The 26,257-nt window shown below is 50.6% G+C and overlaps 2 protein-coding genes across 3 annotated transcripts; one reads left to right on the top strand and one right to left on the bottom strand.

The window, feature by feature from the left end:
- Positions 1 to 589: 589 nt before the first annotated feature.
- Tesmin (testis expressed metallothionein like protein) lies at positions 590 to 18,924 on the top strand. Of its 2 annotated transcripts, NM_001012069.2 has the most exons (9): positions 634 to 1,055; positions 3,461 to 3,619; positions 5,265 to 5,385; positions 7,450 to 7,523; positions 8,406 to 8,497; positions 13,957 to 14,047; positions 15,257 to 15,394; positions 16,185 to 16,360; positions 18,152 to 18,924. In NM_001012069.2, exons 1-9 carry the CDS (start codon positions 672 to 674, stop codon positions 18,342 to 18,344), a joined length of 1,428 nt encoding a protein of 475 aa, NP_001012069.2. In that variant the 5' UTR covers positions 634 to 671; the 3' UTR covers positions 18,345 to 18,924. The 2 variants fall into 2 exon arrangements, with proteins under 2 accessions (XP_087418462.1, NP_001012069.2); XM_087562336.1 differs by lacking the exons at positions 13,957 to 14,047; positions 15,257 to 15,394; positions 16,185 to 16,360; positions 18,152 to 18,924 and adding an exon at positions 9,262 to 9,596 and having other exon boundaries at positions 590 to 1,055.
- Positions 18,925 to 20,928: 2,004 nt separating this feature from the next.
- On the bottom strand, positions 20,929 to 25,792 carry Gal (galanin and GMAP prepropeptide). The gene is made up of 6 exons (NM_033237.1): positions 25,649 to 25,792; positions 25,369 to 25,449; positions 24,616 to 24,670; positions 22,862 to 22,951; positions 22,425 to 22,502; positions 20,929 to 21,179 (listed from the first exon to the last, which is right to left on the bottom strand). Exons 2-6 carry the CDS (start codon positions 25,447 to 25,449, stop codon positions 21,109 to 21,111), a joined length of 375 nt encoding a protein of 124 aa, NP_150240.1. The 5' UTR covers positions 25,649 to 25,792; the 3' UTR covers positions 20,929 to 21,108.
- Between the last annotated feature and the right edge of the window lie 465 nt (positions 25,793 to 26,257).

A 26,257-nucleotide genomic window follows, 5' to 3' on the forward strand; every position in this document is an offset into this window, starting at 1 on the left:
ACTGAGCTAAATCCCCAACCCCGGGCCTCAGCTTGTTAAACATAGCCTTGAACAGTGGTCAGAGGTCAAGCCGGGAGGCCCGCCTAACACTGCTTCAACTTTCCTGGGATGTCAGTCATGCTTTTAACCCCAATTTTTGAGAGGCAGAGGCAGGCGGAGCTCTGTGAGTCCTGGCCAGCCAGGGCTACCTACTGGGATCAGGACTTTAAAACAAGTGGAAGGGCAGGGTGAAAATAATATACAGTTCACACCTATGAAATTCTCGAAGTTTAAAAAAGAGAGAGAGAACCACCCCCTTGGGAGTCTCAGTTTCCCCTACTGGGGATAGGAGAGGTTGGCTGATACCCAGTCCCTTCAGTCTCCATTCAAGCATACAGAAAGGCTGCACTACAGGCCTTGCCTGCCAACCACGGCCTCTCCCATCATGCTCAGGCCCCGCCCACCAAGAGTTAGAGCCTAACCTGACCCGCAAGGCCCCGCCCACTATAGGCTCCCACCTACCACACCCCAGGCTCCTGTCATCTTGGCCGAGGCTCCGCCCACCACAGCCCAGGCCCCGCCCCGTTCAGTCAGAGACGGGCCCCGCCCCCTTTCCTAACGGTCAACGGTCCGTCCAACCTCTCAGGAGCTGGGCGGCCGCGTCGTGTCGCTGTACTCCGGTCCCCGTGGCCATGGAGGACGCGCTGCTCGGCGCCATGACTGGCCCCGAAGACGAGCTGGGCGCTGAGCTGTTCGGGTCGGAGCGTGCGTTCGCGGACGGGCTGGCGCTGAGCCCCGCGGGGGGTGCGGCCGATCGGGATGAGCTGCCGGTGCTGGCCGACGCCTACCTGGGCGCCACCGAGCCGGGGGAGCCGCTGCTGCGTGCGCTCAGCCCCCCGCCGGGCGCTGAGGTACCGGCCGCCTTGCTTGGCGACTTCCCGGGGCTGCCCGAGCTCCGCAGCTCAGACGACGCCGCTCCGCCTCCCGCCTACAGCGTGCACGTGCTGTCGTCGTTACTTCCCGGTGCTCGCGGGCCCGCGCTGTTGCCGCTAAGCGCCGGAGTGCGCGTGATCCCAGTAAGCGCAGGCAGGGGCGCGGTCGCGCAGCATCTCCACGTGCATACCCTGAGGGCTAGCCCCAGGCCGCATGATTTCAGGGGAGTTAGGGCACAGCCATTACAAGGGTTACCACAAGGGTTACCTCAAGAGGCATCCCGCCTCTTTCCTGCCCAGCCTTTTCCCTTTCAGGTGACTGTGCCACACTAGAAGAGTTTATAGCTATGCCACCACAGTAGGTGTTTGTATTGGACACCTGCTTTGCATCATTCCTGCTTGTTGGACCCCCGACCCCAGCAGGGATGCGACGACCCAGGGCCTTTTGTGTGTTACTAAGATAGTCTTCAGCCTGGTAGTTTGAGGTTAAGGTGGATTGTTTTTTTAGATACATGCTTGTTCACACCAAAAACATTATCAGATGATGATTTCCCCCCTCTGTAAAATAAGGGACAGTTCTTTAAACCTATGTCTTGATGAATTCTGCTTCTCAGCCAGCTACTATTCCCTAAAATTGCTATATATAGCTTAGAATGACCTTGAACCTCTGATTCTCCTGCCTCTACCTCCTAAGTGCTAGGATTACAATGCTGGGAATCACACCCAGGGCCTACCTTATGCTAGTCAAGCATTCTTCCAATTGAGCCACATCCCCAACCCCTCTACTCTCTTGCCAATAGAAAGGAATCAACCTTTTAAAGGAAACCCGGCACATCGGTCAACCCCCAAAGACCCCTGCTTGGAAAGCTGGGCTCCTCCCCCAGTCAAGTGTGCCAGGTCTAAAGTAAGCTGCAATGGAGTTTTCTTTTAAATCTCTAAGGAGATGACAGTATGACTTTGTACAGCAATGTCAGAGCTAGTGGAGCTCAGGATCCAAAAATCCTGTTCCCCGTTCAATTTACAGGGAAGGTGGGTCTCTAGCCTTCCCCACAGGAACCTTCTAGCTCAGCCTCATCCCAATGCAGAGGCCTCCTCTTGATTTCTAATGATTCCAAATGCCAGCAGTTCTGTTTACCTTAAGTAGGAGCTGGTCCAGCACCTCCTACCAGTCCTAGCTCTCCTCTCCCTCTGAGGGTGGAAGAGGGAGGGAGTAAGCCAGTGTGGAAGACAAGTTCTCATGTAATCCAGGATTGATTACTGGGTGACAAAACACGCTTTTTTAATTTCTAAAAAGATTAATTTTTAATGTGTGAGTTTTGCATGTAGACGCAGTGCTGCAGGAGTCCAGAAATCACCCACCAGTTGTGAGCCACGATGTGGGTGCTGTGAACTGAACCCAGGTCATCTGCAAGAGCAAAAGTGCTCTTAATCCATGAGCTGTCTTTGAAGTCACTCTTGGAACTTTTAGACTATTTCTTAATCATCAATTAAAAAATAGATAAAGCATAGGTATATTTATTGCTTAGACAATGGAATTGTTCTTTCTAGTCTAGTAACTCTTCAGAGTGAGTCACCAATACCCTTTTGTAGGCCTTTGTTTTGGTTTTGGTTTTTCGAGGCAGAGTCCCATAGCCTAGGCTGGCCCTGAACTCTGGGTCCCTGCACATGAACTTCACTCCTGCTCCTCCTTTCCAACCAAAGGGCTAAAGTCCCAGGCTCAGGCCAGCATTCCTGGCTCTTTCTGTGGGAATCCTTGGCACAGATTTTCATGTGTTAGGTTCAGTCTGGAGAAGCACTGCTGCTGTCGTTTAAATAGTTCTGATATTTGCTGCTGATAAAGAGGTGAGTGTGTGTTTGTGGGTAGGGGAAGTCCTTTCAGTGAGACTCCAATGAACCACTGGCAGGTTCCCAAGGCAGCAAGCAGGAAAGAAGTGTAAGTTTCCTTAAAATCTGAAATGTCTGCATAAGGCTATCACTCAAAATCTAGCTGCATTTTCTTCTAAGGTTTGGACCACTCAAGTCTGATGTAAATTTTGTAGCCATTGGGACCTTTCAGCTTTTAAATCTCATTGATTCTTAGTAAATATAATTTTGTCTCATTTATTTATTTTATAATTAGATGTATTTGTGTGTGGGAGCATGATCCACAGTGCACATGTAGAGGTCAGAAGACAATTTCCAACAGTTGACTTTCTCTACCATATGTGTCCTGGAGTTCGAACTTGGGTTGTCAGGCTCAGTGGCAAGTGCTCTTACCTACTGAGCTATCTTGCTGGTCCTATTTCTTTCTTTTTGATTCAGGCTCTCAGTGTGTTCCCAGCTCCTGTTTCTCTGCACACCCCAGAATTGATGACTGTTCTCAGGCCTCCATTTGAGACTGCTCAGATGGCTAGTTCCCTTTATTTCTCAGAGGAGAAAATGGTTCCAGGGCTGAGGGCCAGGGCAGTCCTTTCTCTGCAGCTGCCCCCACGCTCAGACTTCAGTGTTCCATGTGCTATCACATCAGTGCATGCCTCTGCATCCAAAACCATTGCCTTTTGCTTTTCCAGGTAGAAATCAAAGAGGCAGGTGGCGGTGTGCCAGGCAGCAGCCCTGAAGATGCAGCTTTCCAGGCCCCTCTGGCTCAGGAATCCTGCTGCAAGTTCTCATCATCCCAGGAGGCAGAGGAGGCCTCCGGCTGCCCTCGGAAAAAAGACTCCAGCCCCATGGTAACTATGGAAAAAACAAACAAACAAACAAACAAAAAAACAAGGCATCACTCAGCCAGTCCAAGGTCCCTGCCTCCCACTGTTGCTTACTGGCTAAGTCAGTATTCTTTGCTTGTCTGTCTACAAAGGGGGAGAGTAAACTTGAACCCTCAACTCCCTCCCCCAAGATTCTCATCTCTGCCCCTCCTTAGAAAATCAAATGAGGATTGGGACATTCCTGTTTCCCATAGGGGGTCATGCTGTCTGCTGTCTGTGTAGAGTGTTAGGAACTAAGGTGGGGACAGTCTGCCCTAGGGTTTGGAGTGATGGTTTCTCCAACACTGTGTTTCTACAGCTTCAGGCATAAACCAACCTTTCTGCCTGTTTCCAGGTTGCCAGTGACAGTGGTGTAATGGCCACCTCTGGGGACTACCTGTGTGAAGTCATTTCCTTACCTCAACCCTGCAGGCAGTCCTTCTATGGCTGTCCTAGATAACAGATGCCTCACTGCTGTCTTAGCTCTAGGCGTGGTGTGTTGCACTTCTAGAACTGCTCTGGAGATGGAATCCCCAGCACTTCAGCCCAGCTGGGTTACACAGCAGCACAGCCTCAGAGCCTTGAGCCACTCCAGATAAGGCTTCCCCAGAAACACTTGAAATAATGTCCTTGTGAAGTCTGTCTTTGGGGTGCAAACACTAGTACCAGTCTGTGTCCAAGACTTATTTGGACCCCAGGTTCTGATGAGAGCTTTCCTAGGACCTTCAGAAGCCAGAAGACAAAGGACTCTGACTCTTCCCATACTATAGGGTGGCACCTGCCATCTCTGACTGTGGAGCCCAGAGCTGGGCATCCCTTTAGGCTGTTCCCAGTTTAGTGCATGCCTCTAGGTGGCCACATAGTCCTCCAACAGCTGCAGCTGTGTAGGCCACTGACCTCTTCCAGTGTCAGAGTGACTTGAGCATTTGCCCTGAAACCTGCATTCTTCTTCTAGCAGCTTCATGGTGTTCTCCAGATGACTTCTGTCCTTTGTACCTATTTGAGTTCTCCTGACAGTCTCCATACCACACACCCCAGTACAGCTGGATGTGCAGGGCACTCCATCAGTGCCTGGACTGGTGGCTCTGTTGGGCACCTGGCTTGCTGGGGATGAGTGCTCAGGACCCACATGGGGTCTGACAGTGTTGGTTTCTTAGTTAGTTTCCAGTCACTGGCTTCATCTTTATTAACTGTATTTATAGGAAATAAAGCAACAGACATAAAAATAATCCACAAAGTCACCTGTTAGATAATGGCCTGGCTCTGCAGCAGAGAAGAATACACAGCAAATTAAAGTGAATTCTACAGATGTGCTTAGCCCCCAGGGGTCTCAGAGGTGGGAAATTGAGGTTCAGGGAACAGGCGGATCCCTGTTCACTAGGTTGTGGACATCAAGAAGAAATCTCAGTCCATAGTCAAGTCCTTCAGAGGATGCAGGAGCAACCTATGAGTGTAGAAAGGTCACAGGAATTCATGGAGTTGAAGCTAGGGAACAGCAGTTAGGGTAGAGGAAGACATGGAAAACAGCTACCTTCCTCCCTCATTTAAACCCCAGGGAAAGACTTCTCAGATTTTGGTCTGTTCCTGCTCTGAACTAGAGTCATCTGCCCTCTCTACCCTGTCATTTCAGGTGATTTGTCAGCTGAAAGGAGGTGCCCAGATGCTCTGCATAGACAACTGTGGTGCGAGGGAGCTCAAAGCGCTCCATCTGCTTCCTCAATATGATGACCAGAGCAGCTTCCCACAATCAGGTACCATGGTGCAAAGGCTGCTCTGGGCCACTCGCACTGGAGGTGGTGAGGAATGGGACAGCAGAGGAGCCTGTTGGGCTCATGTCTAAGAATATGAGGAGAGGGGCTGGGGATTTAGCTCAGTGGTAGAGCACTTACCTAGGAAGCTCGAGGCCCTGGGTTCGGTCCCCAGCTCCGAAAAAAAGAACCAAAAAAAAAAAAAAAAAGAATATGAGGAGAGAGGAAGAAGCTCTGTCAGTAGCCGGCCAGTCAGCCCAGGTCACTTGCTGAGTTCCAGACCAGTAAGAAACCCAGAAAAGGTAGATGGCTACTGAACAACATCCCAAAACATTGTACTCTCTACCCACACACACAGAGTAACAATAAAACAGGCCAATAGTGTATTAAATGAGTGCTTGTGAAACAGCCAACCACAGCCTAAAGCGACTCTCATCTAGCTTCCTCCACTGCCTTCCCTTCTAATGAGTGACAGTTCTCATCAATCTGGATCTGCTTCGTCCCTCTAGGCCAGCAGATGTGGCTGGCCTGAAACATTATCAGCCTACCCAGTGGCTCAAGGCCTGGCTGTTCAAATATGCTTTAAATTATTGGCATTTTAATAGGAACAATTTGTGTAATCAATAAGGGTGATCCCTCTGCTTTACCCTCAGGAGTTCCAACCTGGCTCTCCAGTGACCTATATGACAGTCACTTACCCAACTCCTCACACTTATAATTGATCCCAAAGGGCCTGATCTACACTTCAAAGCTGATGAATGCTTAGTGAAAGATTAAATGATGTCTTGGGCCTGTCTAACCAAGCCCCTGCCTTGGCCTTGGCAGAGAGCCTCTCTGTGTAAACCACAGGGTCTCAGGCTGCTGTGATGGGAGATAACCATCCAACAGTGTCAGGCTAATTTCAAGTTCAACCAGTTTGGAGCCGAGGACAAAAAGTGTAATACTCTGTCTCCATACTCCCTCCTTGATGTCCTTATCTAGGTCTGGGTCTTACCTCTGGGGGTCCTCTAATGCTCATCATCCTGGATTCTCACATCATCTCCCCAAAGTCCAAGCTATGTCTATGATGCTTAGTGTGCAGGGAGGTGGGTTTTCTCATGCCCAAGTCCTGATCCCTAGAGACCCACAGAAGGTCCTTCAGTTCAATGTCCTTGTGGAGGAACAGAGGCTCTTTCTCAGTTGTTGCTTCCTGCTACTTGTAACCCATCTAAGATCTTTAGTCTTTCTTTTACTGAACGGATACAGAGGCCCAGAGCAGGAAATAAGTGCACGCTGGAGGGCTGCAGGGAGGAGGAGGAGGATACACCAGGGATGTTACCTGATGGAGCCTTTGAACCAAAGTACAAGTGGCTTCGTCTAGAGAGTTTAGAAAGCACTGCTATCCTAACAACTTAAAGCAATGACAAAAACCAACCAAAACCAGCAGATACGTAGATTGAGAATCCTGGATGTGGTCCCAACAGTTGTTGCTAGACCTTCATTGAAAATGTAAGCTGCCTCAAGGTGTTCAGGGAATTTGCCGAGTCATATAAGGGTACCTCAGCACAGTTTTAGAAGCCAGTGCTACTATTTATTTTTCAGTGTAGTAGACCCCTGTGGTGCTCAGGCCAAGTAGCTTTAGGATGAAAAACAGAGCAAAAAAGAAGTTTAAAAAGTACACTGGCCCAAAAGGGACTACAGAAAAATCACAAAACCTCTCTATGCCATTCAAGGACTACATGCTTAGTGAGGTGAGCTCCTGACTTGATGAGACCCTGCTTAAAATCATGGGGCTATAGAAATTGCTTAGCAGTCAAGAGTGCTTGCTGTTTATCTGGAGGTCCAAGCTCCCAACATCCACTTTACTTGGCTCACAAACTGCCTGTAACCCCTGATCCAAGGGATGGTACACCTTCTGGACTGTGTGGGTGTCTGCACATACATGACGTGTACCCATACATGCACACATGCATGAAGAAAATTAAAAACAAAAGGCCTAAGATGAGGTTAAGTTTAAATAGCTTTGCCCATGGTAGACCTACACCTTTCAGTGTCTGCTGTCAGTTAATGTCAGTTGTTTTCCTACAGAGCTCCCTAAGCCAATGACAACTTTAGTGGGAAGACTTCTGCCAGTACCAGCAAAGTTAAATCTCATCACACAGGTGAGTCAGTACAAAAGCACACTCGATATCAACTCCTGGCATGCCAGTCACTGCACCTATGTCTCCTCAGGTTATAAGGTTAACAGTGAGAGCCAGGCCTTGTGGCACATGTTTGTATAATCACAACAGTTGGGAAGTAGAGGTGGGAGGCTCAGGAGGTCAAGGTCATCCTCATCTGTGTATCAAGTTCAAGATCAGCCTGGGTTACATAGAACCTGTCTTAACACTTTCAAAATCAATAGTGAAATGTCCGCCGAGTATTTGTCCCTTCACACCTGTGTCAGACCCTGGATGGAAGACCAGAAATAGGGACATGAGGCTGTGGGAAAGACAAGAGTCACAGCATTAGCCAGGAATCCCATATGTGCCCATTGCTGGCCCTCTGCCTGAACAAATGCTAGGTGTGGTGAGGGAACAGAGGACACCCTCCTGAGTGTGGCAGCATGGATTTTTTTTTTTGAGAGGGTGTCAGGGTAGACAAGGTGTGAGTAGAAAGATGGAGTCCAGCTGCAAAGTCTGAAAAAGAAAAAAACAAAACAAAACACAATGTTTGCCAGTGACATTTCAGATGCCCAGGTCTCCTTTGATAATAATTGTGAACATTTGTAACAGATTGTATTTTCAACTACTGGTTTAGGGACACAAAGTGTCCCATGACAGTGTCTCCCTAAGTGACAGCTGTATGCACTGCTCCCTAGCTTGTCCCCACCCTAACCGTTCTCTCCATGCCCATGGTCAGAGACTTTGTACCCTTGGAGCCCTGGGCCCCAGTGTGGGAATAGGTACAAGATGAGTCCTGGTTGTGACACCAACCTGTAGTGGCTGCTGCTGTCACTTCCCACACACTCTCAAAAGACCATTCTTGCTTTTGCCTCTATCCAGGTCGATAACGGAGCTCTCCCATCGGCTGTCAATGGGGCTGCTTTTCCCTCCGGACCTGCTCTGCAAGGCCCACCCAAAATAGCTCTGGCTGGGTAAGGATTAAAATCTGAGGCCACTGCCTTTGATGCAAGCATCTAGATGCTGCTTTGTAAGCTGCACGTCCTGTTGCACTGTAAGATTAACTTTGCTGAAACATCAGTAGTCCTCCTGTCCCCATGCCCGAAGCAGGGCCACTGACCTTCCTGTGAGTACATCAGTGGTAGACCCTGGCTTTACCTCTACTCTTTGCTGCCCCATTTGTGCTCCATGATCCCATGACTGTAGTCCTGTCTTGGTGTGCACTCAGGTGGGTAGTGACACACAGTTTCCTCTCGGCTGTCACAGTGCAGATCACACAGTAGTAGCAAACCCAGTAGTAACAGGTTACAGTGCTACCTCTGTGTCCCATAGTCTCAAGTGGGCATGAGGTACACTTAGCCAGGTACACTCTGTCCAGTTTAACGCTTTGTGTATGCTGCAGCTGGTTAAACTGAGCACACTGGCAGGAACTGTTGGGTCACCGTGTATTGGCTGTGCTGTCTGAGCCTGTGCTGTTATTGGCAAGTGTAAGACAAGGGTCTGGAGACAGACAGGAGAGAAGTCAGATGCTCTCTGGAGACAGACAGTGTTAAGTCCAAGTGTTAGGTTCAAGTCAGTGGGACCTGAGGCTTTGGTTGAAGCACATTTGGGGCAATGCTATACATAGTTGGCTGATGATTTTCCTCAAATGTTCTAGAATGAGACAGGATGGGTTCTTGCTTTCCTCTGTGAGTGTAGCACACCTGGATTGGTGGCGTTCTTGTTGATCATCCTACAGTGGCTGTTTATCCTGGAGGAAGAAACGAGATGGCTTCCGAAGCTTACAGCTGCTTCTGATAGCATCAAGGCTGTGCAGGGGACCATGTGAGAGGCTCACCACACCTTTGTTGTGATCAGGAGACCCACCCCATGTTCTGTCATGTCCAGAACCTAGTAGCAGATGCTGGCTTACAATCACAGTGTGTGGAGCTCCACCGCAGCAGCCGGGTGCGCTTTCCAAGGGAGCAGCGCCTTTGCAGCAGTTTCTCCTTCTCTCCGACCACTGCTCTCTATTAGACTTTGTCTCACGTGCTGTCTTCATTTTTTAAATAAAATTCTGCAGGGCCCAAAAACGTTCCCTCTCCTAGAGGATGCACCAGGGAACACCTGGGCTTTGAGCCTATTGTTGTGCTGTGGTGATGACCTGACCAGCTGCCACTCCACTGAGCCAGCCCTGTGGGGTCCTGACTGGAGGGTGGGTACGGTATGAAGATCTGGGCCTGGTAGCTTCAGTGTGGAAATTCCCAGTCTGAACCAACCTACCTTCCTCCCCCTTTACATGCTCCTCAGCCCTCTTGACTTCATAGTCAACCAGATCTGAGAGATCAAAAGGAAACTGTCACCTGTTAGAGGACAGAGAAGCAGTTCACTGGGGCCTAAAAGATAAGTGTGTGGCTTGGTCCAGTCACAGAGCCTGGTGCTGACTGGCTGACCTGTCTACCTTTTGTTACTATATTCTAGAACGTCCTGAGATAACACTTGGTGATTGACTTTAGCACTCAGATACCTGCCAGGTAATGGATGTGAATCCTGCCCCATGGGTGACACTATCTTTTGTGCAACAACAACTTGTTATGATGAGGTTAGCTGGCAGTTGCCATCTCCAGAGGTGTAGCTCATTTGTGGTACCCTGCAGAGGTGAGGTTATCCAGATCTTGGCAGGCCTTTTGGTCCCACTAAGACAGTAGTCAGACACTGTCAGAGCCACAAAAGCCTTTCCCAGTGATTTCAAGCCCAGGGAATGGTTTCTTCTATGCTTCCATTCCCAACGGCCTGTCTCTGCTCACAGTGTGCGTCAAGACATCCTTTCAACCACAGGAAACCCACTGCCAGGACAGGGGAGAAGGCTGTTGTCAGTCTTGTGCAAGCATAAAGATCTGAGTTCCATTCCCAGACCCCACACAACATGCCAGAGCATGGTGGTGTTCACTGAGAGTAAGAACAGAAGTATCTCTGGATCTTTCTTGCCAGTTTTCCTGATTGGCAAGTTCTAGACCAATAGGAGACTCTGGCTCGGTGGTTAAGAACGTTTGCAGTTAGGGGTTGGGGATTTAGCTCAGTGGTAGAGCGCTTGCCTAGCAAGCGCAAGGCCCTGGAGAATGCTTGCTGCAGTTCTTGAATGAGGATCTGGGCTCTGTTCCCAGGACCCACACCCGCCTATAGACCAACAGATCACAACTGCCTGTAACTCCAGTTCCAGAGGATTCAGTGCTGTCTTCTGGCCTCCATGAGCACTACATGCACATAATCTTCACTTAGGTACACACACATATACATCAAGTGCTTTAAAAAAAAAAAAGGTGGAACACAATGAAGGAAGATACCCAGACTCACTGGTTGGTGAGGTCAGTGAGGCCAGGGACTCACTCGTCCCTGCCTCCCCCATGCTAGGATCATAGGGTGTAGCAGCACACCCAGCTTTTTGTGGTGGACCTGGGGTTGCAACTCAGGTCCACATGCCTGCATGACAAGCATTTTACGTACCAATCCATCTCTCCAGCCCGTCTCTAGCTCTTTGATGCCCACTTTGTAGTGTTCAGATTTGGTGGGAAATCCCATCTAGAGTAATGGAGGGCTGAGCAGGTTAGAGGTGGAGCCTTGGGAAGACTGCAAAGCAGTAGGCGGCTGTGGGACCCACCCTCACTGGACCTGACCCTGCCTTACACTGGCTGTGTTTAGAGAACACTCAACAGTGGCTGCTGCCTGTCCAGCTGTTAGAGCTCATTCCCTCTTTATTGTATTTTATTTTACTTTTAGCCAGCATACAAACTAATGGGCTTCGTTGTGGCATTTTCACACACAACACTGTGTTCTTACTCTCTGCCACTGCTCTTCTCTGCCCCCCCACTTCCCTCTTGGTGGCCCCCTTTTGTTTTCATGCATCTTTCCCCTCTCGCAATCACCATCTACTATGTACACATACAAACACACAGGAGTCTTTTTCCAGACCAATCATCTGAAGACATTTTCCTTTTTAATCTTTGTAGGGTCACTCTGAGCTCATGGGACACAATGTCTAAAGAGCCATGTAACTGCACCAAATCCCTGATCTGAAATTAAATGCTTTCCTTCCAAGATAAGGGTCCCAAGGCTGAGTGGGAGTCAGTGCAATGTAGGCCAGCTGCAGCCCCAGCTAGCACTCCATAGTCATGGTCTGACGCTTTTCCCAGACCAGCAGGCAGGGCCACGCTAGGTGACTGGCCAGGTGACTTCAGGCATGATGTGATGCCAGGTATCCAGGCTTCAGTGGCAGGATTTGGTTGGTGTCCTCTGCCTCTTCTGTGATGTGGCACCCTCACACCCTGTCTCTGAAGGCCAATGCTTGGCCTGATCCATATTGAAATTTTCTCTAAATAATTCTGTCCCCAGGATGCAGATCCTCCCTCCCAGAAGTCTCAAGCCAGGGAAAGGGGCGAGGAATCAGGGCAAGCTGTCCAGTGAACATGGGTTGATATTGCACCTTCATACTCTTTCACTGCAGAGCTCCTGCTGAGGGAGGTCTACCGGGGGCAGGGACAGGAGTGCAAAACTGGAAACGCAGAAGGCTGGATCTGGGTCTTACAAGCAGAGCCCAGTACTTGGGAGACTGAGACAGAGTTGCCACAATTTTGAGGATAGCTTGGGCTACAGAGTGGGTTTGAGGCCAGCACAGGTTATGAGTGAGGTACTTCTTTTACAAAATAATACTGAAGACTGGGTGTTGACTGCAAACACTGGAGTGAGTCTGACTTGATGTGGCCCTCTCTGGGCTGGAACCTAAAAGTAGGGGTGAGGGTGAGGACAGAAGCTAGGTCGGTACAGCTACAGATAGGATGTGGGGTGAGTCAAGGAGTGGACTGTAGCTGAGGCCTGAGTTCCTTTTGATAAACATGCCGTAGCAGTGCTTTGCTTCATAATGTGCTTAGGGCTGCCTCCTCGTGTGAGGCTCACTTCTGTGGCAGCAGTTTTGATGAGCAGCCATGCCAGCCTCCATAATCTTTACTCCATCATTTCACAGAGCAAGAAGGGGTCTCTCACTGAACTGAGGGCATCTTCCTCAGTGGGGCACACTCTGAAATTTGAGCCAGTTTGTACAATGACTGTAAATAGTTTGTAGAGCAGGCTTTTTGGTTTTGCTGGTTTGGTTTGGTTTGGTTCTGCTGTCTCTGGTTTGGTTTGGTTTGGTTTGGTTTGGTTTGGTTTTGGGGAATTTGAAACAGGGTCTCTCTGTAGCCCTGTCTGTTCTGGAACTCACCATGTAGATCATGCCGGCCTAGAACTCTGAGAGATCCATCTGCTTCTGCCTCCAAGTACTGGGAGTATCACATCTGGCAGTGTTTTGAGACAGGGTCTCATGCAAAGCAACTTGGCCTTGAACTCCTGGTCCTCCTGTTTTGCTCTCCTGAGAGTTGGGGTGACAGGCCTGTACTCCCTCTTCTTTCCCATGTTAGGAGACTGGGTCATTTGGAGTCTGGAGCTCCCAGCACTGGCATTCAAGGCTCCAGTTTGTCTGAGTCACTGTTGCTTTCTTGAGTTTCTACTCCCCTGGTCACCTATGTCCTGTGGCTGCATTTTCCTATGAAGTTTATCAGTGAGGAGTAGGAGAAGGAATTATTTGTGGTTTAGCATGAGGATGGGCTTCCTCTGGGGTGTGTCTTTACTTCCCCTGGGGCTGTGGTTCCCAAGTTGGACAACACAAAGTCTCAACCAGTTTGGTCTGCTGCCAAACCAAACCCTGGCACAGGGCAGTGCAGGCACATCCTTGAACAACATTTTCACCTCTCCATAGTAACTGGACAGAATGACCCAGAAATCATTGCCATCAGCCACCCCGGAGTGACGTAGACCTAGAGGTGGCAGCTGTCACTCACCATTCAGTGTTCACTGATACTTCACTGACAAAAAGGGAATACAACATTCGAGTGGTAGTGGCTGTCCATGGGGTTTCCCAGGCAACAATGGGAGCCGATTGATGGCAGAGGATGCCTGTCCCTTGTACCTTAATCCTTAAATGATCATGGTGCAGAAGCCTGAGACCAGCAAGAGTGCCACACTCAGTTTCTCCCTGCTGCCACTGATGTTGCTATGCCAACTTGATGGGTCAGGGTTGTTAGCAGAGGGGAGCAGTGCTGCCCAGAAGAAGCTGTGGTAACAGCTTGGTAGAAATAGCTCTGTGTCTACTCACTGCTGTGTCAGGGAGAGTGGAGGAGAGCAGAGAGCAGGGGAGCAACGATGGGCAGCATGTCTTCCAGGAAATGGTGTTGCTTCAAACAGTGCTTGAAAGCCAATGGCTTTACTAGTTTGTCTTTCTTCTGTGTTAGTAGTTAGAAGACCCTGCAATTCTATTTTTCATATAAAAAGTCAAAAGGAAGCCCCTAAACTAAGTCACCTGTCCTCGTATGTGTACTTTCACCTTAGTCTGCCTATGCATGACTCAGTGAGCTCTCCCTCACAGGTACTGTGACTGCTTCTCCAGTGGGGACTTCTGCAACAGCTGCAGCTGCAACAACCTGCGCCACGAGCTCGAGCGCTTCAAAGCCATTAAGGTAATGCACTTGGCAGAGCATTACCAGTGCTGTCTGTGAATGGTCTCTAGAGTTCAATTCAGGCAGAAGCATAGACAGGCGCAGTGACCAGGGCTAAAGTGATACCCAGCAATCTGGGGCACTTCAGGACTGCAGCATAGTCTGAGAAGTGCTGCAGTTTCTCTCAGCTCTAGCTCCATGACTGTGGTAGTGCTGTGCCCTGTGGGGAGGTACACTGTATCACCTGAGGATGGGGAGCACTTGGTTGGACCTCACAGACTTTAAGTTTTCATTCCTTTAGCTTCAGGTTCAAGGAGATCTAAGCTTGCAGGCTAACTGTAGGAGAATGTTATATCTATGCCTTCCTGTGGGCACAAGGACCAGGGAATGGAAGGGACAGCTAGGCTAGGCCTGCCAACTTCTCCAGTCAGACACTTCCAGGGCCCTCAAGAGCCATCAGTTAAGTCTGGAAGGTATTATCCTGTTCAAAGGAACAGCAATGACCCTGAGCCTTGGTCAGTCTGTCTTTTATCCCCCTCTACAACTGTTTATTTCCCCATCTTGAGTTGTGGTATATCATATAGGGGTATCTTACCGATTAATATGGCCAGACCCAGAGGACAAGAGAGTGGCCATGGCCCTGAGCCTCACAGCAGTTGATTATTCTTTATGTGGCAGTGAATGCGATCTGCTAGTGTGAGATCAGGATTCTCATGTGCCAGGGATGGGAACATGGCTTGATAAAGCTGCTACTCTGAGGAATGATTAGCAGATGCTCGGACAGCTGAATGTTTGCCTAGATGTCACCCAACTAGATGAATAAAGAATGCCACACGCCACAGCGAAAGACTTGTGGTGCTGTCCCATGGGAAGGGTTATGTTGGCCTCACACTTGTTCTGGGCCATGTACACACTGTCTACCCAGCACCTCTACAGTTTTAAGCTTCTAAGTTTGCCAACAGGATGAAATGAAAGGCACCCTGGCTTTCTTCACATCCTTACTATGCACCATTCTCTACGGTACATATGTTGGGCTATCAAGCGCAGAGAAAGGACTCAGTGCTTCTAGAACCCAGCCACTATCACAGTTCTGTGTGAGATGAGGCACAGGAGCCTTGAAGCCTCTGGTGTGTCTTCAGTGGCTTCCCCTGCATGGCCTTCCCTTGCAGAGCACAGAGCCTTGCTTCTGGCCCCCATGCATCTCCTGATGGCTCTCATGTTCTCTCCTAGGCGTGTCTTGATAGAAATCCTGAGGCTTTCCAACCAAAAATGGGGAAAGGCCGGCTGGGAGCTGCTAAGCTTCGACACAGCAAAGGGTGCAACTGTAAGCGCTCAGGCTGCCTGAAGAACTACTGTGAGTGCTATGAGGCAAGTGGCAGCTGCCTGGAACAGGCAGAGACATCCAAGTAGCTTTGTGGTTAGAAAACATTTGCTGTAATCTAGAAGGGGATGCACGATCCCTGTCTGTCCTTCCCAATGTGATGATAGGGACTGTCAACTTGGCAGGGTCTAAAGCCACTAGGAAACAGGCATCTAAGGGATGCCATGGTCAGACTCAACTGTCACCTTGGCAGGGTCTAGAGTCACCTGGGAAACAGGCCTCTGGATGTGCTATGGGGATTATCTTGAGGTAGAAGAAAGACCTGCCTACTAGGGCCAGCACCATTTCCTAGCTTCATTCCTGGACTGTGTAAGTGGAGGGAGGGAGCTCAGAAGCAGCACCAGCAGTCATCATTCTTTGCTTCCTGATTGTGGATCCTAGCTGCTTCTAGCACCTTCAAGTCCTTGTAACCTTGATCTGTGTGCTGAAGTGAGCTCTTTCTCCCCTGAGTTGCTTTTGTTTGGGGTATTTTATCAGAGCATTGGGAAACAAAACTAGGACACTATTTTGTTTTGATAGGCAGGCCTCATGTAGTACATACAGGCTGGCCTGGACCATGATCCCTAGCCAAGAACACGGACTGTGACTTTGTGCTTCTCCTGCCTCCACGTCTAGAGCACTGGGATGATGACCTCACTAATGCTGCCACGTCTGTTTCTTTCCCTGCTGAACATCCTCTAGTGTTAGTCTGAGCTAGTCCCATCAAGCAGATGTGAATGCGTGCTGGGTGGCTTGTGGGGGGAAGCCTGATTTCATCAAAGCATTTTTTATCATCAGGCCAAAATCACGTGTTCTTCCATTTGCAAATGCATTGCTTGCAAAAACTATGAAGAAAGCCCAGAGCGAAAAATGCTGATGAGCACGCCCCACTACATGGAGCCTGGGGACTTTGAGAGCAGCCACCATCTGTCCCCAGCCAAATTCTCAGGACCTCCAAGACTGAGAAAAAATAGGTAGGTGCTCTGAACAGTTAGAGGGTGGTTCTGAGAGAGGCTTAGAAACCGCTTCTGCACTAGCTGGAGCCTGGAGGGCTGTGGGGGCAGGAGAAGCAGGAAGATGGAAGCCCAGTGTGCAAAGTGGCTACTGTGGCTAAGGTAGCCTGCTCTATAACCGTGAGGACCTGCTGGGCTCACTGGCTAGCCAGGTAAGCCCATTGATGAGCTCCATGAATGACTCTATCCTTAAAAATATGATGGGTGGGGCTGGAGAGATGGCACTGCGGTTAAGAGCATTGTCTGTTCTTCCAGAGGTCCTGAGTTTAATTCTTGGCAACCACATGGTGGCTCACAACCATCTTACCTGGATCTGATGCCCTCTTCTGGTACACAGGTGTACATGTAGATAGAGCACATATACATTAAATAAATAAATTGAAAAAAAAACATTTAAAAAAATACGGTGGACCATCTGGGGAGACCAATGAATGGTAAAACCTTGCTTTGCAAGCCTGAGAGTGAACCGCTAGCCTTCACACACATGCATGCAGTTACACCCACCCAAAACCATCCAGTTAGTCATTTGGATGTCACAAATGAACCAGCTTCATTCTGGAAAGCCAAACTCAGGCTTATTCAGTTAGAGATGTGAGAAGTGTTCCCACCGTATCCTCCATAATGATCCCCCACCCTGGGGCCAGCCTTCTCTGGGGTTGTTTGAGTGTGAGTCCTGCTCAGAGCTGCCTGGGTAAGCATCCTTGCTCCAGAACTCAGAGAGGAAATGAAATGCCAAGTCCTAAAAAGCCCAGCCCACACTGGCTGCTTCTTCAGGGTTCCAGGTTGAGATGTCCTCATGGTGTGCCCACAGGTGTGACAGGAGAGCCACATGGTACTTTACAGTTCCTGATGTCCTGCAAATAGGACAAGCAGCCCCCCACCCTGGCTGTCACACTGCCAGCTCTCATCTGCTGACTTAATGCAGGAAACTGAGGGCATCTGTACACTGGGAGTCCTACACTGCCAAGCCTGTGTGACATGTGGATTTGCCACCAAAGCACATGAGCTTCTGGGTCTGGCAGTGGCCTTACACTAAGACATTTAGACTCTGCCAGGTGGTAATGGGGTCCCTGTGCTGCTTTCCAAGGCCCAGCCTCATGCTTTCTTCTATTCAGTTAGTTATTCTGGTGTGCTAAGACAGCATCTCTCCCTCTAGCCCAAACTGGGTCATGGGCATGGGCCAGTGGGCTCTGCTCAAATAAAACCCGTTTTATTAGCAGAAAGGGACATACATAGCTTCTTTTTCCCCCCAGCAATTTCACACATGTATAAAATGTGTTGTGATCATAAGTCCCTCTCTTGCTCGGTCTTCCCTGACTCCATCCCTCTGATCCCTCTTCCAAACTCACTCTCCTCCTCCTCTCTGTTTTTTTTCTTTTTCGTACATTTGGTGTTTGCATGTGTGTGCATGTGACTTTCTGTGTTTAATTAGGGCTTTTCATCTGTGCATGGGGTAGTTATTTCCTGGGGCCTTGGCAGTTTATCAGTGGCTATACCCCTGAAGAAAATGTCCCTTTGCCCCAGCAGCCATTAGCTACCAATCATTCCTCAGAGAGGGCTGGGGCCTCGTGAGTCCCTCCCCATCCATTCTGGGGTGTGGAAAGATCCAGTCCTGATCTTCTGAGATGTTTCCTGGGCCTTGAGGGAGGTGATGTAGGTGACCTCCCTACAGGCCATTGATGCCTGAACTAGAGTGATTAGGCACTGCTCTGCTGAATGAAGAAGGTGCTGAGTGGCTGTTTCTCTCCCCAGGCAAGCCTTCTCCTGTATCTCCTGGGAGGTAGTGGAGGCCACATGTGCCTGCCTGCTGGCCCAGGGTGAGGAGGCAGAGCAGGAGCGCTGCTCTCCAAGCTTGGCTGAACAGATGGTCCTGGAGGAGTTCGGAAGGTGCCTGTCGCAGATTCTCCACATCGAGTTCAAGTCCAAGGGGCTGAAAATTGAGTAGAGTGCAAGCTGGTAAAGGGGAATGCCTGTGGCAAGCCTCAGCCCTGGGGAGTCTGCACGGAGGAAGCTGGTGCAGAGGGAGGGAGGAGCAGGAGGCCCCACATCATGGCCAGGTCAGCTGTGAGGTCTGAGTGATCTGCATGGGTCACTTTTCAAACGCTTAGTAGTACCTCCACTCCGTTCAAGTTGTTATGAGCCAGCTTCAAGTTAGAGAGCTAGGCTCTGCAGGTGGACTCTGCCTGAGTCACACACAGGTCAGGTGGCCAGCAGGGCTCTTCCAGGCCAGGCCTGAGACAGGAGATATGGGAGGGGGGTCAGGTTGGAGCTGGGTTTGTTTGGGGTGTTTTGTTTTTGTTTTTCTGTATTTCTGCTTGAAGTGGGAAAACTTGTGTCCTGTCCAACCCTCTTCTCCATAATTACTGCAGCACTGTCGCCTGCAGACCAGTCACAGTGACCTCACACACCAGCAGGTGAGGTGGGTTATTATGCCCACACTTTGTGTGTTGTTGTGAAAGTAAACCTTTCCAGATTCCCGGTTGGAACTAGGTTAGTAGCTGAAAATATATTTGTCTCAATACCCACTGTGGCTCCCATGGAGACTTTGTCCTTCCTTGAGTCTATGGAAACGTTCATGAGTGTAACAGCACTACCACCTCGTCACTTGGAGGGTGTTGGGAGACCGGGTCACTGACAGGATGGTGGCTGGGGTCTGGCTGTGGGAAGCCTGAAGCTCCCTGACAAGAAGGAAAGGACTGGAGATGGCTCATCAGTAAAGTGCTTGTAGCACAAGCCTGAGAGCAGGAGCCCAGAATCTGTGTTAAAGACAAACACCTTATCCCCACCCCACAGTCACAAACAAACAGCAGAAAAACAGAAGAACAGGTGTAGCTTGAAACCCCAGTGCTGGAGAAGCAGAGGCAGGAGGCTCCCGGGACTCACTGGCATGGCCTTATTGGCAAATTACAAGTAGAACAGAGCCTGGCTCAAAGGACAAGGTGGGCAGCTCCTGAGGATCGCCTCCCGTACGCATGTGCCTTTGCACTGACACACATGCACAAACACACCATGAAGCAAAGAGCTAGAGGAGTTGGAAGATGGTAAGGAGTCACAGGACAGCTGTGCACTGCTGACCGGAGGCTGGGTTGCCATGGCAGAGGCTGCAAGAACTCTTGAAGCCCTGGTGCCAAAGGCCTTGCAGACGCCTAGGGCTCAGGAGGCTCTGATGAGCTGGTTAGCTTTCAATTAGGGTTCCCCCACCATTGAAGCCAGGGAGAAGGAAGGCTGCTGCTTAACAAGGTGGCCCTGACAGATCCCTGGACTGTGTGCCAGGCATTGGGAGAGACAGGTGTGAGGGCTGAGGTGAGGCAAGGTTGGCCTAGTTGCTAGCCTGGAGAATTGGGGATAGAGACATATGATGCTTATGTCCTAGACAAGAGGGAGCAAGGCTAGAAGGATACCACATAGGGTAGGCTTCAGGCTGGGGGCTGACTGGAACCCTCTGGGACCCTTGAAGCACAATGTGGCCTCCAGACCTGCCTTGACACTCAGCAGGGCCGGGTAGTCTGTTTTCTGTAAACCTCAGGGTCCAGATGCCTGCTCAAGTCAGAGTTAAGTGTGAGAGGAAGAGTGAGGGGAGATGGAGAAATGACTCTGGGTAAGAACTCTTGCTTCTCTTCCAGAGGACATGAGGTGGTTTCCCAGCACCCATGTTGGGTGACTCCTGACCACCTATAGACCCAGCTCCCGGGATCCTGAAGCCTGCACACACGCACATGGCTCCCTCCTTTAGTTTTTTTTTTTTTTTTTAAAGAAGAGTGAAGAGAGTAGGGAAGGAGGCCAGAGGTTTAGTTCAGGCAGACAGTCTTTGTGAGTGTAGCACCTCACCTGGGAGTAGGAACTGTGTCTGAGTCACAGGAGTATATAAGGCATCAGCCAGTGTCCCTTGAAGGGAACTAGGGTTGCATTCGCTATGAGGTTGAATTCATCCTTGGTGTGGAGCCTCTGTGGACTCCCTTTTTGCAGAGGACCCATATAGGCAGCCAGGTGAGGCCAGCCAGTCCTCCAGCCACAGAGACACAGTAAGGCTCAGCTCCATCTATCACGTGGGTACCTGGCTCTCCTGTCACCTGGCTTCTTCTCTGGTCTGGTATTATCTGCTTTCTGCTCAGTGCTAGTTCTTCCTGTCTCCATAGCCTGCTGCAGGTGAGCTTGTACCCATTTGTGCCTTTGTTTGCCTCAGCAGCACCAGACCGAGCTGAGCACCAGACAAGTGTTCCTGGGCACAGCAAGAGCTGGCAGGTGCCCTGCAGTCCTTGTGGGATTTGGGTTTAAACCTTACTTTAATGCATGAGTGGATGGCTACCACTACCTTTTAAAACACACCATGGGGAGCCAGAGAGATGGCTGAGCAGGTAAAGGCACCTACTGCCATGCCTGTGGGTCTGAGTTCAGTACACAAGGTGCACACATGCATGTGCACACACACACACACACACACACACACACACACACACACACAAAATACAATAAACTACACAGGAGGTGGCAGTGATAGACGCAGCATAGAAGAACCAAACAGTCCAGTTACTTGCTAGTTTTTATTATGTCACACAATATAATTACTCCAATCAAAACATCTTAATTGTAATAACTCAGCATCAAAGCAGAGAACAAAGTGTTGGCTTGAGGAGTTGGCGGAAGATTCTTTTTAGCCTAGAATGACTTTAAATTATAGCAGAGGACACAGGTGCACAGTGGGTGTGGTCTCAGGACTGCTCTAGGTCTTCTGAGGAGGTGGCCAAGGGGATGCCAGGCAGGCTGTCGAGGGCCCCGGCCTCTAAATAAGAATAGCAGTCAGGTAGTTAGTGTGAGAGAGAATCAAATCGCAATACCTATGGAGAGGGGCGAGTTCTCACTGTGGGGACTCTTAGGGACAGCATCTGAAGGACTGTCTACCCTTCAAAGAGGGCAGTCATTGCAGGTGTGAAGCTGGTTAATATCCAAGGACACTTTCTCATGAGATCCAAACCAAATGGAAGCCCAAAAATCCCAGCAGAGCTGTGCTGCCCTCTGCAAGAACAGCCATGCAGAGATTTCTGGAAAACCCTAGAAGCTTTCTAGAGGTCTGGGGACCTGGGGTTGAAGGCTCTTAACACCATCAGTTCTTCCACAGTCTCCTGCCCTAATGGATGGTTTAACTGTTGTAAAGACGTCATTTCATTTCTATGTTGTGGGGTGTGTGTGCATGTGTGTGTGTGTGTGCGTGTGTGTGCGTGTGCATGTGTGTGTGTGTGTGCGTGTGCGTGTGTGTGCGTGTGTGTGTGTGTGTGTGTGTGTCAAAGTAGGAAGGGGGTGTCAAAAAAAAACCAGGGTTGGGGATTTAGCTCAGTGGTAGAGCACTTGCCTAGCAAGCGCAAGGCCCTGGTCCCCAGCTCTGGAAAAAAAAAGTTTTAAAAAAAATTTAAAAAAAAAGGAAGGGGGTGTCAGATCTTCTGAAGCTGGAGTTATAGGAGGTTGTGGCCACCTGACGTAGGTATTGGGAACTGAACTTTTGAAAAGCAGCAAATGCTCTCAAGTACTGAGCCATCCTCCTCCACCCTGCACTCCCCCCTACCCTGTTGGTTTTAATTTCCTGCCTTTCGGCTCCTCTTAGAAGGGCAAAAAACTGAGTGAGGAAACAGCTTCCTTCCAGAGCTGCCCTGCCAGGCACTGTGCTAACACTGACTTCTTTTTTTTTTTTTTTGGTTCTTTTTTTCGGAGCTGGGGGGGAAGCACTCTACCACTGAGCTAAATCCCCAGCCCCTAACACTGACTTCTTGTGGCCTCACAGAACCTGGCTTGAGGCATACTATACCCTAAAACCACTATACCAGGAGCTGGGAAAATGATATGTCCAAAGCTTCCCTTTCTTCCCACGTTAGCCTGGGATACTCAACCCCAGCACAGGATGTTCGAGTGTGATGAGCTCAGTCCTAACACAGGGCACAGGATAGTGGATGCTTCCCTTTTCACTTTCTTTCCTGCCAGTACAAGGGATAGCTGCAGCCCAAGACGCCATTTTAGATAGAGAACACTCCCATACCTTTAAGGTGCAAGAAACTGAGAAACTCCATTATAGTGCGGACGATATTGCTCTCAGGCAGGGGCACAGCAACACTTCCTAGATGGTGGGAAAGAACAATGTTTACAGCCTGCTTCCTTACCACCCTTCACAAAGGCCAGGGAGGCTGGCAGAGAGCCATCCAGGGCCTTCCTAGAGAAATGGAGAGGTCCTGGGCCAGCTCTTCCAGGAGCCTGTATGGCCAGCTCCCTTGTTGTAGCCGCATGCCCCCAAGACTTTGCTCCCCAGTCCTGGCAGTTGAGAAGTGTGTGAGGCTGCAGGCTGTCAGGCCTGGGTAGGGCAGTCTTAGGCTATGATTGAAGCAGGAGGGTGGTGGGTGCCACCACCATATATATATATCCACATGTACCTGGGAGTCCCAAGAATGATGGGATGTATATTTGGGACTCAGGCCTTACCTAGTCTCCCTTCCTCCACTTCCAGTGGTAACTCCCTCTTGCCTGTGAGGCCATGCTTGTCGCTAAATGATCTGTGGTTGTCAATGGCATCTGTTGGCAGAGCAGAGAGGGAGGGTCTGTCACTGTACTGCATCCCACTTCCAACCCTAGGGGAAGACCCCACACTGCTGGGTCACCAGCATAGAGCCGAAAGTGTGGAAGCCTCAGCAGAGGACAGCAGTGTCTCCAGGGGGCGCAGTACAGGGCTCAGGTAGGTTTTGTTTCTCAGAGGAAGACCACACATCTGCAGCATGAGCGCCCGGCTTCATGCAGACTCTGGGGCTGGGAAGCACAGGCTCTCCATGTTGGTGGACTGGAGACAGGAGCTGGACAGATGTATATGTTGCCTCTACTCACATGTGAGGGGACAGTGAGTACTTAAGACAGGCAGACACCTCCGATTCAGCTGTGCATGTAAATTTAAAAGCTGAAACTAACTGGGCAGCTCTCAGGAGGGAGCTACTGTCTTCCAGCCCAGTCTTCTCCTTTGGGATAGTCCACATCTGAAGGCATTAATGCAAGTCACAAACATCCAGGACACCGACTAGGGGACAGGGCAGGTGCCTTTGCAAACATTTTTTCCCCTCTGTGGCTGCCTCTCACTGCAGAGCTGTGCCCTCCCAACCCCCATCCACCCCATGATTCCACAGCCCCAAGCAAAATCCCCATCTCTGGTGGTCACATGTAAGAAAGCCTTCACACTACACAGAAACATCAAACTCAAAAGGCAGTCTCCACCTCCCACAGGTGATAGCATTGGGATGACCCATGGACACCATGGGTGCTCTCCCCACCCCCATGAGGGGCTGGGAGCTGGCAAAGTCCTCAGATTCTAGCCCTCCCCAGCTATGAATGCAGAGAAAGAACTAATAACATAGGTCATAGCAGGACCTGTGCCACAAGGACAAGACCAGTGTTAGTGTAAGGTGCTGGGGTGACAGTGGGGCTGAGACTGGGGAGCAGGTTTGAGCAAGAAAGAAACCAGCTCAAGTGGGTCTAAGGTGGGGTGTCTGGCTACCTTCAGTTTGTCTGAGTTCCCTACCAGAGCTCAGAGGACTGCTTCAGGATACCATGAAATGAGAGGGTGTTTAAGGACACGGGGATTCAGAGAGCCCAAACAGAACTCCAAGGAGACCTGAAAGACTCCTCCAGAAAATTTGAAAAAAGCCCCATGGATGGGGGAGATGGGGAAGTCAGTAAAAGAAACTTCTAGAAGGAGCAGGTGCTAAGGTTAAAGGTGCAAATCAGGGATGAGAGATCCCTAGTGAGCCCAGGGGAATGCCGGGGTGCTGAGTGTCAGGGCAGGTTTCAGAAGTGGAAGGGAAAGGAGGTTCATGCCAGAGCAGGCTTTCAGAGGCTCTGCCTAGATAGCAGGAGGATAGGCACTGTGGTTCTCAGAAGGCTGGTGTGGATGATGTCAGGAAACCCCAGGGATGAGTTCATTTGCTATGAATAAGAGTGGAGGCCTGGAAGAATCAAACCTTTCAGGGAATGAGAAAGCCCCCCTTCCCTGCCCCTGCCGCCACCCACAATGCAGCAGGTGTTTTAAGTCGCTGCGGGTTAGGCTAATGGAAACCCACAGTCCCCAAAGCCACATGGGAATGCCTCCTGCTTCTTTGCATCTGAGAGTAATTGGGCTATGAGGACAGTCTGGCTCCCACAGTCACATCAGGACACACGATCCAGCCTCAGCCATTCAGCCCTGCATCACTCACGTGGGCCCAGAAGGTAGCCAGCGCTGTTCAGGGTCCAGCCTCTCTTCTCCTTTGTCTAAAACAGAATGACATGGGGGGAGGGGATGTCAGACAGCCCCTGGGCTGAGGAGCAGAGTAGCCTGTACTTTGCACTCCAACACAACACAGAACAGAAACCTGGGCATCCAGCCTGCCTGGAGTGACTGTGTTTGACCCTAACACACTACTGTGTGCATTAATTTAGGGTTCACTAATGCTCAAGCCAGAACAGGGCTCAGCTGCTGATAACTCCCAGTATTGTCCTCAAAGCCAGGTGACAGGCTTACTTCCCAGCAACCCCAAGGCTAAGGGCTGTGCTGGCACTCCCAGACTTCAGGAGAGGTTAGTCTATCCCAGGCATTGGCCAACAAAAGGGAGCCTTTTCCTTGCTGTTCTGTTGAGACAGCCCTTTATGTAGACCACACTGGCCTAAAAAAATCTATATAGGGGAAGGTCGGTCTTGAACTTTTGGTTCTCCTGCCTCCACCTCCCTCCTGAGTGCCAGGATTACAAACCTGGGCCCCTACACCTAGCCATGAATGGAACCATTTTGAACCTATGTCCAGATGGTCCTCAGCCCTTCTCCTGGGATCCTCCCCACCCTCCAGCAGCTTCAGGGACATGTCCCCCCACCCTATTCCTGCTATGGGGACAATGAACCATCCTTCTTCCAGGCTGATCTTCAGATCTGACACCCTTAGCCCTCTTTACAAGTCAGCTGTCCCCAGTACTTACTGGCATCCCGAGCCCCAGAGTGGCTGACAGGGTTGCAACCAACAGGAGCCAGGCTAGCAGGATAACGCTGCCCCTGGCCATCTGGAAGGAAAGAAGTGGATGAGTGGACGCACCTGAGCAGTCCTGCACACGCACATGTCTGGGGCACTTGGACTGCGAAGGCATTGGCATGGGAGTGGCTGGGTGATGGGAACAGAGCTGTGAGGGGTGCAGGGGCAGGGATGGGGCTACAAACCGCAGGAGGACTAGGGCCAGGCAAGCCTCGGTGGGACGCGGGTACCTTGAGCAGTGGTGGGAACCGGGCGTAGCTGGTTAGTGCAGGTCCAAGTGTCTCCGTCCAGGCGTGGCGTAGAGTGGCGGGCGCGAGGGTCGCTCACTGCATGGCGCAGATCAGCGGCGTAGGGAAGCGCACGAGGATCCCTCGACGTGTCCGCCGCAGGAGCCGCGCTGCCGCCGCTATTTATACCCGGTGGGAGCTGCCGCGTCACCCGCTCAGCGCCGCCTCCTGCGAGTCCCAAGGGCCGCTGTGACCGGAACCCGCTCCCGCTCCTGGGGCTCAGGAGAGGACCACCCACAGTCCCAGACTATCTCCCGGCCAACCCTGCATCACAGAGTCACTTCCCACTGTTCTGCCCCATACTCACACAAGAATGTGTCCCCGACACCCCCATCCTGAGGCTGGCGGGGAGGTCTTGCTCTCCTTCCCAGGGCTGGGGCTGGAATGGACCACCCCAAAGCCCAAGCAAGGCCAGTCACGGACACCTCCTGAGAAACCAAATTCCCAGGACTGCTTTGCACCATGTTACTGCAGCTTCCCTACCCTGGTCCAGGGTCCTCCATTCCTCTTTTGCTGGGGAAAAAGGGGGAGGGGTGCAGCCATTCAGGGCTG

The sequence above is a fragment of the Rattus norvegicus genome, chromosome 1 (assembly GCF_021556685.1).
Source record: "Rattus norvegicus strain SHRSP/BbbUtx chromosome 1, alternate assembly SHRSP_T2T, whole genome shotgun sequence".
In the NCBI taxonomy this organism is placed as follows: Eukaryota; Metazoa; Chordata; class Mammalia; order Rodentia; family Muridae; genus Rattus; species Rattus norvegicus.